The sequence below is a fragment of the Rattus norvegicus genome, chromosome 18 (genome assembly GCF_021556685.1).
Source record: "Rattus norvegicus strain SHRSP/BbbUtx chromosome 18, alternate assembly SHRSP_T2T, whole genome shotgun sequence".
Taxonomy (NCBI): Eukaryota; Metazoa; Chordata; class Mammalia; order Rodentia; family Muridae; genus Rattus; species Rattus norvegicus.
The window spans coordinates 62,996,791-63,012,127 of NC_141551.1; the positions used below are offsets into that span (position 1 = coordinate 62,996,791).

At 42.7% G+C, this 15,337-nt stretch overlaps 1 protein-coding gene across 1 annotated transcript in view; it reads right to left on the reverse strand.

The window, feature by feature from the left end:
- Positions 1-15,337, reverse strand: part of Afg3l2 (AFG3 like matrix AAA peptidase subunit 2) — a 44,866-nt gene that overhangs the window by 23,425 nt on the left and 6,104 nt on the right. Inside the window, exons 4-8 of the mRNA NM_001134864.1 lie at positions 14,562-14,665; positions 14,301-14,453; positions 7,413-7,487; positions 5,090-5,214; positions 2,297-2,570 (exon numbers count right to left, since the gene is read on the reverse strand). Of these exons, the coding sequence (NP_001128336.1) occupies positions 2,297-2,570; positions 5,090-5,214; positions 7,413-7,487; positions 14,301-14,453; positions 14,562-14,665 (731 nt within the window). The remainder of the gene's footprint in view (positions 1-2,296; positions 2,571-5,089; positions 5,215-7,412; positions 7,488-14,300; positions 14,454-14,561; positions 14,666-15,337) is intronic.

Here is a 15,337-nt window from a genome sequence, read left to right on the forward strand (position 1 = left end):
CATCCCTCTTATCCAGACCGTTGGTGCTGAGCTGTGCAGTAGCTTGGTGCTGATTTGGCTAGCACGTACAGCACGAACAGCACGTACAAGCACGTACAAGCACGTACAGCACGTACAAGCATCCGCAACACTCCAAGGTTTGGGGGCTGTTTCTTTTTTTTTTAATGGTTTGGGTTTTGTGGTAATGGTTGTCTTTAAAACTTTCAACCTAATGGTATAAAAAGAAACTTCAGCTAGGCTCTAATAAACTGCTGTTTAAATAATAAAGAAATATAAATACCACACTCCCAATTTATAAAATTCTTTTGCTTTTTACAGGTAAAACTGGTTTTTGAAACTGTATAAACACAACCACTGACTTTTACGTCCATGAAAATGTACAAGTCAGGAACTTCTTAGCACAGATGCACATCTACCTTAAAGCCTAACTGTATTGTGGTAGTTTGAATGAGAAATGTCCTCCCCAGTCTTGGATATTTGAAAACTTTGTCCCCAGCTAAGGTACTATTTGGGAAGGGTAAGGGGGTATGGCCTCAAAGAAGAAAGTATGCCCTGCAGGTGTTCTTTGAAAGTTTAAAGGTCTGCAACATTGCTGGGAATGGTAGATCACACCTTTAATCCCAATGTTAGGTTGGCAGAGGCAGACAGACCTCTGAGTTTGAGGCCAGCCTAGTCTACAGGGTGAGATCCAGGACAGCCAGGGCTACAGAGAAACCCTGTCTCAAAAAAAAGACCTGCATCAACCCTAGTTCATGCTGTGCTTTGTGATTGTGATTCAAAATGTGAGCCCTCAGCTTCCCACTCCTTCCACCATCATTGGCTTCTAGGCCCTAGAATCATGAGCCCAAATAAACTCTTTTATAAACTGTCTTGTCTATTGCAGCAACAGAAAAGGACCCAACACCTGTGTGAATTCACTGTTTACTTTCTATTACTGTTATAAATATACATACGACTCTTATTTCCAAATACTGTGTGTGGAGAGATGAATAATATGGCCAAAAATGCTTTTTTCAAGGTTGTAATACAACACTCAAATACTTTTTAAAGTTTGTTTATTTCCATCTGCCTAGGCATTATGTAAATCTTTTACTAAGTAAATTATTTTTATCAGGAACATGAATTTTTAATTCATACAGGTAAGACATGAAATCACAAGAACAATTGGCTTTACAGAGCTTTCATCAGCCCAGATGTGGTGGAGTGCACCTTAAAGGCAGATCTGTGAGTCTGACACCAGCCTGGTCTATGTACCCAGACCAGGGCAACAAGAGCTATACCTCCAAACAAAAACATTTCTTTTACAAAATATTTACCTGTACTTAGTGTATGTGTGTGTACATGTATGCAAGTGCCTACAGAGGCCAGAAGATGCCATTAGACTTCCTGGAACTAGAGTGATGTTTGTGAGCCACCAGACACGGGTACTAGGAACCAAACTCCAGCTCCCTCAAAGAACAGCAGAGGCCTGAGCATAACTACTGAGCCATCTTTCCAGAGCCTAAGCATTTCTTAAAGTAAACTTTATTGATGAAGATGAAGTATTTTATCCAGTTACTTACTAGCTAGTCCCAGATGGCCTTATGGCCTAGATCTATAACCCCAACTCCCTGGAAGGCTGGTGCAAGAGGACAGTAAATTCAAGGCCTACCCGGCCATAGGAAGAGCTCAAGGCCAGCTCAGATAACTTAATGAGACTATGCAAAGAGGGCTGGAGTACCCACCGCTCAATGATAAAGTACTTGGTGAGCTAGCACACATCCTAGGTCCGTCAACAGGACCTCCACCTATAAGCAAGCTACTTGACAAACGGGAAGTTGCTACTTTATGCCTAGCCAAGGGCTATATATAGGGCTGACACAATATAGGCACAGCATTAACACAGCAGCTATGAGATATACGTGTTAGAAGTGAATATTAGCATTGTCTCTTCTTCAACACACACTGTGCCAAGACCATCAGTCTCAGGTACGAGCAGACGGCCTATCACTCTGTGGAAGATGAGATTGGAGCCCTGCAGTATGAATATGCTACCAGGTGGTATAGCTGCCACAGGAAGGGAGGTGTCTAAATCAGATGGAGGGAGAACAAAGCCCAATCAAAGAAGGCTTCTGGGGAGAACAACACTTGTAGGAATACACAACATTTATAAATGAGATATAGAAAACAGGCTACAGAACTGAATCAGACAGAAACAAAATCTGGAAAGAAGAATGAAAATTTAATTGAATAGGCCATAGGTGACATCTTGATAGACATACACCTTGAACTTAGTCCTCTCCAAGTATCTTTTTACCTTTGGGATTTTTGCTCCTAGGTCTTGATACTGCTTTGGATTTTTCAAGAAATTCACAAATTCCATTATTTCTAGCTTGGCCTCCTCACAGCCAGCCACATCTTTAAACTTCACATCTATCTCATCCTTTAAGACCTTGGCTGTCGTTTCCCCAACACTGAAGAGTCCACCCATTCCCCGACCGGTCCGACCAATGCCAGCGGGCCCTCTTCTTATGGTGTAGAGTAGAAAAGCAATAATGAGTACCGTGGGCAACATGCTCAGCAGGAAGGAGCTAGAGAGACAACACACAACAGTTCAGCTGGTAAGTTTCCTATGCTTCAGATATCAGGGCAAACATTGACAAGTTCCAAAAATCTAGTAGTTTAAAATAATCTAGTAATTTATCTGAGGCACGGGAGAATCTTGGCATGTTTATATCTCTAAAGCAATAACAAGTAACGCACAGTGAGTGTGTGAACACACGGGCTCTCAGTGTCTTGTTCCTGCGTAAGTGCGCACAGGCCTGCTGGCTACTACTATGGTCTCCAAGTTTCTTTTCTTTCCAGTTACTCACTTAGATGCTGAGCATAATCCCGGTGTTAGCCTCAGACTCCGGTTCTCTTATGAGGAGGCCTCAACCTCCAGAAAAGCCTTCGTCAGACAGCATGCCGGTGTGGAAAGTAACGCATACAATGTTTAACCTCCGTGCATGAAGCTGCACAGGCCGCTCTGGCCTGACACTCTTTCAGCAGAACGTCTCCAGCAGAACGTCTCCAGCATGGTGCCTGCAAAGACGCCTCAGAGCCTGGGGAAGAATCTGTCTTTTGACTGAGTGACTGTTATTCAACCTAACTTTCGAGTACAAACTTACTAAATGTTTATACATTTTTAAACACTGTTAAAGAATCAGGGGGAAATAACCTGCACTACAAAACAAGTTTATGAAAGAATGAAATGCAACTGTCTATGAGTATGCCTAACCTAAAAAACATGGATCTGAGATACCAGAGAACCTGTACTTTTCAGTGCCAACAGATGTTTACAAAATTTAGAATTTTGGAGATATCTGAATTTCAAGTTTTGAATGAGGAATGCTCAATCAGCAAAGTCTACGTACATTCCAAAACCTGAAACAGTTCAGGCCCCAGGCGTACCACATAAGGGTTATCCAGCTTGTGAAATTCTAGCCTATTACACCCATAACAGCTTATCAACTTGGGCAACCACCTTAAGATCTCATGCAAAAGCATCCCATCAGCTGGGAGGCATCATACTAGAGGGAGGTGAGCTGCCAGAGCCCAATTCCAGAAGTCTCTAGTTATGAGTGACACCAACAGTGAAATTAACACACTAGCTGGTTTTGTTCTCACACACAGAGAAAAATGATACACTGTAGACCTGCCTGTCTCACAGCAGGACACAGTTTCTGCATTCAATGAAAAGGACCCAGCACTGGGATTACACGTATGCACACCACAACAGATGAACAGTCTACTATTCATTCCCCAGCCCATATATCTTCAACATACAGGAGTATCTGCTCAAACTATAAGTGGAGTTATTCAGATAAACCCTAGGAGAAGTAGTTCTGAAGAAAGATAAAAAATTTTTTAATAGGGGCTGGGGATTTAGCTCAGTGGTAGAGCGCTTACCTAGGAAGCGCAAGGCCCTGGGTTCGGTCCCCAGCTCCGAAAAAAAGAACCAAAAAAAAAAAATTATTTTTAATGTACGAATGTTTTATCTGCATAGATATCTGTGCACTGTGTGCATGCCTTGTGTTTATAGAGACTCAAGTAGGCACTGGATCTCCCAGGATGAGAATTACCGGTGGCTGTGAGTCACCGAGTGGTTGCTGGGAATTGAATCAAAGGTCCTCTGGAAGAGCAGCCAGTGCTCTCATTCACTGGGCCACCTCTCTAGTCTGGGAAATTTTCTTTCTTTTTTTTTCTTTTCTTTTTTTCTTTTTTTTTCTGGTTTTTCAACACAGGGTCTGTCTGTGTAGCCCTAGCTGTCCTGGCAAGCTCTGCACACCAGGCTGGCCTCGAACTCCTAGAGATTCACTTGCCTATGCTTCCTGAGAGCGGGGATTAAAGGTGTGTGCCACCACTGTCCAGCACTGAAAACTTTCTTAAATCCTGAAAGACTGTCAACTAGAAAGGTAAACAACAGCTAAAGGTAGGATGCTACTCCTTCACATGGGGCTGTTCATGCAAAACTTATACAAGGACAGCACACTGGACTGTAACACTAAATCCTGCTTAACCGAGAGAACATAATCATGTAGAAAAGACAGTAGTCATATGCAAAGACTAAACTACTAATGATTTATTTTTCAATATAGCTAAAAAGAGCAAGGCCTGCTTAAGACTTGCTTGAGAGATGACTCAGCAATTTAGAGCACTGGCTGCTCTTCCAACGTCCTGAGTTCAACTCCCAGCAACCACATGGTGGTGGTTTACAACCACTTTACAATGCGACCTGATGCCTTCTTCTCGTGTGCAGGTGTACACACAAAGCACTCACTTACATAAAATACATGAACAAATAAACCTTAAAAATTAAAGAGACTTTAAATTTATAACCCTGTCACTTAATGACAAGGGACAGCGAACCATCCATAGCATAGTAAATGGTACTCAAATCTGTCTTTTTATTGTTTGTTTTTCCAGCTTTTTGAGACAAGGTCTTTCTATGTACCCAGGGCTGACCTCAAACTCATGGCAATATTCTTGCTTCAGGCTCCCAAGTGCCAGGATTATAGGTATACGCACCCTATCTGGCACAAATCATGTATTTTAAATGATTTCTTACCCATCGCTTTCAGCAATGTAAACCACAGGCACCCGGTTCTCCCCTTCTATGCCCAATTCTTGCTGCAAAGTCTCCAGATTCCGCTCAAATGTGTCAACACTGCCAATATTAAACCAGACGTATTGCTATAAAAACAGAAAAACAAATATCCTAAGAATGAAGAACAAACAGAATTTTGATTTTTCTAAAGCATTTAACCTGCTAAGAATTTTTCAGAAACCCCAAAGACTTCAACAATAATAAAAGTCTGGCTGCAAAGACATGGTGACTGTTTAATTTGCTGAGAACATGTGGCAATCCTTAGCCATCTTCCTCACTGGCTTAATAATTATAAACTCAGAACAACACTGACACTACAGGATGCTCAGCGGTTAGAAGCACTGGCTGTTCTTTAGAAGACCCAGCTTCAATTCCCAGCACCCACATATCAACTAACAACTCCTAACTCCAGCTCCACAAGACCTAGCACCCTCTTCTGGCCTCCACACTCACTGCATGAACACAGCGCACAGACAGATGCAGGCAAAACACTCACACACACAATAAAAATAAAATATAAAAAACCACAAATCGTTAAAAGAGAAAAGCATTTAAAAACCTACTTGAAAGCAGGTGAACAAGTACTCTTTCCTTCTTGTGCACTTCCCACAGGCCTATTTCCACAGTAAAACCCAGTCTGACACAGCAGGAACAGGTTAAGGCAGCCGTGCACACACTGCTCTAAGCCCTGATGGGTACATCAACTCATTTCACCCTGAGAATATTCCTAAGAAGTGGGATCAGGAATAATCAAAACCTGGCTAGTAGAAAGTACCAGAAATGCTATGCTGGGCATTACCCTTCTAATACCTAGGACTGGAGACTTCCTGAGGTCCTGGAAGAATATGGAAGAGACAGCTATTCCACAAGAAACACAAAAATAATGATAACCCCCCCCTCCCCAAGATGCATAGGGAAATGATTCCAAATCCTAAGAAAATCTCAAACAAAGATGTGAGATACACAAGTCCCTTCTCTGAAATGGAACAGTATCTGAATACTGTATCTTATATACTTTAATTCTAGATGACATAAAATACTGACACCATGGAAATGCTACAGAAAATCTTCATGTTCTCCTAGTTAAGGACAGTGATGGGGAAAAGCCTCAGTGCAACCAAGAATGACTCTGAAGTCCTAACTCAAGCATTAGGATTACAGTGTGTACACCAGACAGACTATGATCTTAAGATTTAGGGCTAGGGACACAGCTCGGTGGTAAAGTACTTGCTATGAGATAAAAGTATCTATGAGGCGACTAGGTTCAATCCCCAATACCACAAAACGAACAAACAAACAAAGCCAACAAGCTTGAGATAGAAACCTTTACTGTGGCATAATGGAGAAATAAAAATAACACAATGCTATCAATTTTAGATGTAAACATTTGTGAATGTTAGTCCTAGAAATGAGGCTTCTCCATTATCAAAGTTGTCCTTTGGAGATAGTCCCACAGGACAGTACTAACAGGGTGGAAACAGACAGTTAGGGAGGGTAATCTCAAAAAGCAGGTGCCTGATGTGGCTAGAAAATGGTTAGAGAACAGGCCACGGTGCGAAGTCTGGCCTGGCAGAGACAGTAGGGTGGCAGGACACCCAAGAACTGGGAGTAGGGTCGGACCAGGGAAGGGCTGACATTACCTGAGTCTTCCTCCCCTATGCATTACCTCCCCTGATCATCTGACACTTCTGCTGTCTCTACAGAGTCCAAACTAGGTGGAGGAGAAACACAGATCACATGAGAAGAGCAAAGCCCAGTGTGATGGTTTATGTCTGTGCTCTGTAGGGGCTGAAGCATGGAGACTTCTGTGAGTCCACAGGCAGCCCGGTCACAGAGAAAGACCCTGTTTCAAAAATACACAAATAAAAACTGGGAAAACAAACGGCTACCACAAAAAGGTTGAAGGAAAATAAGCAGAAAGACTCCGAAATTGGCTTGAAAGAATCCACCTCAAAACACATGGGATTCAAAAGTTAATGCTTTGCCCAACTGAGCAAATGTTTTTCTGTGTTCAAGAATCGGAAATTATTCTGGAATGCTGAACACTGAGGTCCTCCTCGCTGTGCCCTAGGTGTGAAACTACAATAACGACCAACACCAGCCCAACACTGAAGCCTCTCCATGTGTCAGCAATGCACACGCCAGCTGCCAGTGAGCATCCGCCTGCGCTCGCAGACCCCACTGTCCCCAATACGCAGCTAATGCAATGCCAGGGATGTTTTCTTGTCTAAACCTGAGAAAGCTTAATTCTGACTGACTCATGTCAATTTATAAAATTACTTACCCCATCAACTGGAGTTTTTCCTGGAGTAAAGGTCACACGAACAAAACGTTTGTTGACAACTTCTAGTCTGTCCACCTAGAATGTTAAAAAGGCAAATATTTAAACTTAAGATTATAAAAAATACTTGAGATTTTATTTTATTCTCATTTTTAAAAGACATATGACAGGCTGGGCATGGTGATCCCAGCACTTGGCAGGCAGAGCCAGCCAGTCTCTACAGAAGTCAGCCAGAACTACCATACTATAGGGCTGAGACCCTTTATCAAGAGGTAGAGCAGCTGGGCAGTGGATGCGAGATGGCTCGGAGGTGAAGAGCCCTTGCTGCCTTCCCACAGGACCTGGATTCAGTTCTCAGCATCCACACAGGGGATGCCCACCCCCTGGAACTGCAGTCCCAGAGGCTAAGACAGCTCTTGCCTTTGGGCTAACCCTGAATGGCATCTACATTCACTCCAGCCTGCTTTCAAACTTTTACATGGCTGTTTTTATTCCCCTTTTTTCTTCCTCCCATCACTACATTTGCAAGGTTCACTACATCGGCATTTGGGTTCTGTGGAGCCTTGCCTTGCCTTTGATGAGCATACTCCAGGTTACCTCCATGTTCATCAACAGTTTTTCAGATTGTACAGTCCTCCCCAATGCTGCAATAAACACCCTTGTGGATAATTTCTGGAACATCTCTTCAAGTTTTTCCAGGGTACACAGTCTACAGACAGATGCAGATGCACTGGTAAGAGGTAGACTGCAGTCCTTCAGCTTCCCTAGGTATTGTCAAACTGCTCTCCACAGTGCCTCTGCAATCTACACTCTTTAGCCAAGGATTCTTATTGCTTTCCTCTCTAATACTCGCTACTATAAGATATTACTTCTTCCCCATTCCCTGAATATCAAATAGTACAGACTTTGCTTTACTCTAATTATTTCCGATTTTTAAACTATTATCATTTGTATTATTTTATATGTGCTCATTTGTTACTGTATGAGAAGACACATGCTGACCTGGAATTCCCAAACAGTTTTAGAACGCAGATCTTTTAGCCATTCCTTCCCAGACAGAGTAACCCCTTGTGCTAGCTTCTCTGGAACACCCTCGCTTTTGGTTTGCCACTATCACTTGGAGGACTTACTGACAGCAGATCATGAGAAATAAATGTCTTAAAGGACACCTTCTGTCACTGTCCTTCAGATATGGTATTTCAAAAGTATTATTAAAAGTGCAGAGGAAAGAATATCATTAAGAATTAGATATAGGTTGGGGTTGGGGATTTAGCTCAGTGATAGAGCGCTTGCCTAGGAAGCGCAAGGCCCTGGGTTCGGTCCCCAGCTCCAAAAAAAAGAACCAAAAAAAAAAAAAAAAAAAAAAAAAAAGAATTAGATATAGGGTGCTGGAGAGATGGCTCAGTGGTTTAAAACACTTGCTATGAAACCTGATGAATTTAGTCCCAGTAGCCCATGTAAGGTAGGAGGAGTTGACCTCTGACCTCCATTTGTACCCTGTGGCAGCTAATGCTGAGCCATACCCCGCCACCTTACATTTTGAAATGACAAAGAAGGACATTTCAAGACAAGCACAAATGAAGGAACTTCATGACCAACGACATGGCACTACAAAAGATGCTTATGGAAACAGTACACACAAAAGAGGAAGAAAGGAAACAGGAGCACGAGAAGCTTACATTTTAGGACAGGAATAGCTCAACAGGGGTGAAACAAGGAAAGCACCTACCACGTCCTCCACCGTGTCAGCAGGTCGGACACTAAAGAGGAAAGGCCAAGAGCAAACACTCGGACCAGAAAACAAACCAAAAGAAACATCCCACAAAACCCCCAGGATTTACTAAGCATCTCTCTATAATAACTTTATACATAAATGGCCCAAATTCATCAGTAAAGAGACAGGCTGGGGGGGGAAGAGGCGGCTTAGCAGTTAAGAGCACAGAACCCAGGCTGGATTCTCAGCACCTACACCAGATGGCTCACAAGTCTGTAACTCAAGTTTCAGGGATCCAGTGATCTCTGCAGGCACTGGCAAGCATACGGTACACAAAAATCATATAGGTACACACAAATATGCATAAATAAGAAAAATCTATTAAAAAAGACAGGCTTAGGGGTTGGGGATTTAGCTCAGTGGTACAGTGCTTGCCTAGCAAGCACAAGGCCCTGGGTTCGGTCCCCAGCTCCGGGGGGGGGGGGGGAGGGGGGGAAAGACAGCATTACTAGATTCAAAAAATGAATGAAAGAACAGCATGGCAGTTCCAAGGTATGGTTGAAGAGAAAGCTTTTATTATACATAAGAAGTAGGATATAACCAGAGGCATCTGAAGAGTCTAGAGTAGGGAGAGAAAGTACAAAACTAGTTATGGACACAGTGAACTGGACCATGAGAGGAGAGGGAAGAGAGAAGAAAGAGGGCCAAGAAGACCAAGAGCAGAGACCAAGAGGGCAGAGAACCAGGAGATATAAGGGAGGCCATAGCCAAAATGGCAGGGTTATATGAGAATGAGAAGCGAGGGGAAAGGAAGCCCAGGAACCAGAGAGGTTTAGGAAGTAGAGGAGGCCACCATTTGCTTTGATGTATTAATGGACGCACAGTTAGCCATTTGTTCTGGGTTTCTTTCAGGCCTGACAAAACTGTATCTAACTTTGTTGTCTCTACGAAACACATCTTACTGGTTAAAGGCACCAACAAATTGAGAGTAAAAGGATGGAAGACATTTATCACGCTAATAGAAACTAAAACTGGAGTAGCTATTGTAGAAAATGCTGCAAATACCACACACACACCTCTAAACCTGGAACAAATATATGAATTCAGAACATAGCAGGATTCAAAGTCAGCTCACAACAGCCAACACACCGCCAGGCAGGGTGGTACCCGGCAGGTTTGAAGGAAACTCCACCCACCCCCTATTCTCTCTACCTAAGGAGCCATTCCTTATCACTGGCAGAGGGACAAATGGCTGTCTTTGATAACCTGCTGGTTATAAACCTCCCGACTCATGGGCTTCCCTTCCCCTCTCCTTCCCATATAACCCTCTGTTTAGGCCATGCTCTCTCTTTCATCTCTGGGCCCCTTCTCCTTTGCCTACACTTTGTCTCCCTCTCTCACTCTGCCCAGCTCTCTCCTCCATGGCCAATTCCAGTCTGCAGGCCATGTTCAAGCTACTACTTTCTCTCCCTGCACCAGACCTCTAGACGCCTTTGGCTGTAGTCTCTCTCACAGCTACAATAAAACCTTCTCCTCAACCATCTTTTGGAGTGGTCACAGTGTCATTTTATACAACACATGCCTATAATTACAGCACCTGGAAAGCAAAAGGCAGGAGGATTGCTATAAGTTTGAGGCCAGCCTGGACTACATCACAAGCTCCAGGTTAGCCAAGGCTACACATAAGGAGACCCTGTTGCCCCCTCATGTGTAGCCTTAGGAGTAGTGGGATGGCTAAGTAAGCAGACACTTTCTGCCAAGCAGATAACTTAAGATTGATCCCTGAGACCTTCAGAGTAGAAGGCAAGAACTAATTCCCATAAGGTGTCCTCTGACCTGCACATATGTACACACATACACAGGGAAACACATTAAAAAACTGTAAAACCAGCACTTGGGAGCCAGAGGCGGATGGATCTCTGAATTCAAGGCCAGCCTGGTCTACAGAGTGAGTTCCAGGATAGCCAGGGCTTACATGGAAAAACCCTGTCTTGCAAAAAAACACAAAACCAAAACAAAGCAAAGAATTAATAATAATAATAACAACAACAACAATAATAATAAATTAGTAATATTTCTATTTACTAACAAGAATTAAGAAAATAGTTATAAATTACAATAGCAACCAGAATAAAATGTATAGGGACTAAATTAATTTAAGCAAAGGGCGAAAGAAATGTGCAATGAAAGCTATTTAGAAATAAGAAAGATAAAAGAAAATCTGCACTCATAGATTAGAAGACTGTATACTGTTATGAAAGTGATCCACAGACTTAATGTCTAAAAATGTTTTTTTGTAGAAATAGAAAACCATTCTTACAATTTGTATGGACTCCCAAAGGAACAGCCAAAACAAACCAGAAAAAGGTAACAAAGTTGAAAGACCTACACAACTACACAGCTACAGCACTCAAAACTGTGAAAAAAGATAATGGAAAGGGGGCTGGAGAGATGGTTCAGTGGTTAAGAGCACTGACTGCTCTTCCAGAGGTCTTGAGTTCAATTCCCAGCAACCACATGGTGGCTCACAACCATCTGTAATGAGATCTGATGCCCTCTTCTGGTGTGTCTGAAGACAGGTACAGTGTACATATACATTAAAAAAATAATCTTTAAAAAAAGACAATGGTATAGAACAGACAACACAGAAACAAATGGAATCAAATGATTTTTGACATGAATGTCAAGACCATGCAATGAGAAAAGGAATGTTTCCAACAAACATGGATACTCAGTTTAAGACCTGTGATGGTTTATATATGCTTGGCCCAGGGAATAGCACTATTAGAAGGTGTGGCCTTGTTGAAGTAGATGTGACCTTGTTGGAGTAGATGTGTCACTATGGGTATGGGCTTGAGACCCTCATCCTAGGTGCCTGGAAGTCAGTATTCTGCTAGCAGCCTTCAGATGAAGATGTAGAACTCTCAGTTCCTCCTGCACCATGCCTGCCTGGATGCTGCCATGTTCCCACCTTGATGATGACTGAGTCTCTGAAACTCTAAGTCAGCCCCAAGTAAATGTTGTCCTTATAAGACTTGCCTTGGTCATGTTGTCTGTTCACAGCAGTAAAACCCTAACTAGGATAAGGCCCATTCCAAGATTTGGAACCCATGCCTGACACTGCTCAGGTGCCCAAGATTCTGAGACTAGGTAGACCATGGGCCTAGGGGAAAAGGAACATAACAGTAAAATGACTCCTAATGACATTCTGCTATGCCCATAGATCAGCATCTTTCTTAGCTGTCATCAGAGAAGCTTCTTCCTAACATAGAAGGAACAAACACAGAGTCTCACAACTGGACAGAGAGAAACTCTGTCCAGCACACTTGTTCCTAAATGGGATGTCCATCAAATCCTTCCCTTCAGGGCTCAGGCAACCCTGTGGAAGAGGAAGCAGGAAGACTATTAAAGCTGAGGAGATGAACGGAATCCAGGAAACACTGCCTTACAGACAAAACTGACAGACATGTGAATCCACAGGTTCAAGACAGAATGGGTGGGTCCCAGTGCTGAGAGTGGGAGAGGACACGAGCTTGAATCCCTAACCAAGAAGCTATCTCCAAATCACAATCGCTTTTGAAGGAAAAGTTAGTTTCTCCAATCAAATCTCACTGGGAATTAACTACATTTAAGGGGGGCCCTTATATGGGTACATAAGTATATAAACTATACTACACTTATATGTTGGGCCCAGCAGCAGATGGCCAACACAAAACAAACTCAATGGTGTTTTTGTAGATATTTTTTAAAATCTCATTTCTTGTTTTGACTGGGAATATTTTAACTTCTTGGTCTTTTGTGGCTTTTGATTTAGTGATTTTTATGAGATTTTTGTGTGTGTGTATCTGTCTTTGTTTCTTATGTTTTGTTTTCTTTTTTAAAGATTTATTTATTATATATAAGTACACTGTAGCTGTCTTCAGACACACCAGAAGAGGGCATCAGATCTCATTACAGATGGTTGTGGGCCACAATGTGGTTGCTGGGATTTGAACTCAGGACTTCTGGAAGAGCAGTCAGTGCTCTTAACTGCTGAGCCATCTCTCCAGCCCTGTTTCTTGTGTGTGGTTTTTTTTTTTTTTTTTTTTTTTCCTTTTCTTCGGAGCTGGGGACCGAACCCAGGATTTACCCACTGAGGTAAATCCCCAACCCCGCTCTTGTGTTTTTTAACTGTATTTTTTTTTCCATCTTTATTAAATTGGGTATTTCTTATTTACATTTCAATTGTCATTCCCTTTCCCGGTTTCCAGGCCAACATCTCCCTAAACCCTCCCCTTCCCCTTCTACATGGGTGTTCCCCTCCCCATCCTCCCTTAACTGTATTTTTTAATTATTCTGTTTTTATTTGGTTTTGCCTGTTTGTTTTCTAAAGAGAACAAGAGAATGAAGACATGAAGTTGGACAGGTGAGGAGTTAGGATGGATCTCGGGGAAGGGAAACTATAATGAGAATATATTATATGAAAGGAATTATTTTCAGTAATAAGCAATAAAAAAAAAAACTAGATATCCATGAGCAAAAGAATAGGGTTGAACTTTATGTAACTACATAAATCTTTTATCTAAGTATATGAAAAATTAACCCAAGTCAAAGACTTGACTATCAGAAGAAAATACAGCATAAAATTTTCATGACATGGGATTCATCAATGATTCTTAAAATGCTAACAACAGGAAACAAAAGATACATGAAATGTAAGAATGTAGAGCTGGGGGTTGGGGGGAGTGGTGGAGAGATGGCTCAGCGGTTAAGAGCACTGACTGTTCTTCCAGAGGTCCTGAGTTCAATTCCCAGCAACCACACGGAATCTGATATCCCTTCTGGTGCATCTGAATACAGCAACAGTGTACTTACATACATAAAACATAAATCTATTTAAAAAAAAAAAAAAGAATGTGGAGCTGGGAAGATGGCTCTGTAAATAGAGGTGCTTGGAATGCAAGGCCTAGCACAATCTTCAGGACCCACATAAAGGTAGGGGAAGAGTCCACAAAGCTGTCCTGTGACCTCCACACACATGCCATGATACATGCATGCCCCCTCCATAATAACTGTAAACTAATTAAAAAAAATTCAAGGAAAATATTTGCAAAGTTATTTATGATGGCCACTCTATGGTCTAACACAATTGCATTTCACCATCTAAAGCACGACACCCCCAGCCCCACATTACTCACCACTCCTTTAGAAAGATAGTTATTGACAAAGTCTTTCCATGTGATTTCTCTCCCAGAGCTCTTGAACAGGAAGTAAATCATGACTCCACTCCAAAAAAGAGCAGTCCAGAGAAAGTACATCCTGAAATCCTTGTCATCCCATGGAAAGTCACCCTAGACAGAAAGGGACAACAGTTTCTGTGTAGAAATACGATCTGTGCTATGTGGGATTTTCTTGGGGCCACCAACCCAACCTCAAAAGTAAACAGTTTGAAATCAAACCTTCTGGAACCTGGACCACCAGTGAGAATCTTCTTTCTTGCCACGGCGCTTCCCTCCCCCACCACTTGCACCTCCAGAAGACTGGGGACCGGAGAGTTGTGATTCTATAAACAGAGAGCAGCACGTCCAGCATGAAGCATGTCCAGCGTGCAGCACCCCTGCTGTCGGCAAGGCCTGCACAGCTCCACACTGAGACTGAGGACCTAAAAGAAACCACTGACTGGCTAGCACATCAGTTACTGCAGAAAGCACTATGAAGAAAGCCATTGATACAAAGTGGCAAAGGCCAAGAGGCTCCAATGCACTTGCCTAGGACCTCAGCAAGTACACAGTCACCCAACAACCCCAGAAGATCGCTACTGTTACACACATTGTACAGAGAAGACCTGAGCGTAAGTAACTTGCTGGGTAATTTGTTGCCATGTGACATGTGTGAATAAACAGGGCGGTTTAAACATGAGCAAATTCTTGAGTCCACATCCAATATTGAAAAGTGTGGGCTGGGCTGGGAATGTAAGAGGGAGAGCAGAGGAACATGGGAGGGAGACTAACTGGCTTGGCTGTATGGGCCTAACACACACAAAACTGAGGTTTCTGCCTCCAGCACCACAAAAGCCAAGCCTGGTGGCCTCCAGAACTTGAGGTGACAGTCTGTTCTCTAACCTCCTCCCCAAAGAGCTGACCCCTTGGTAAAGGAGCCCAGACAAATTGACACAGTCACTGATTCTGTCACTTCTCTATCTTCCCAGTGACCTACCATTCTAATGTCACCAACC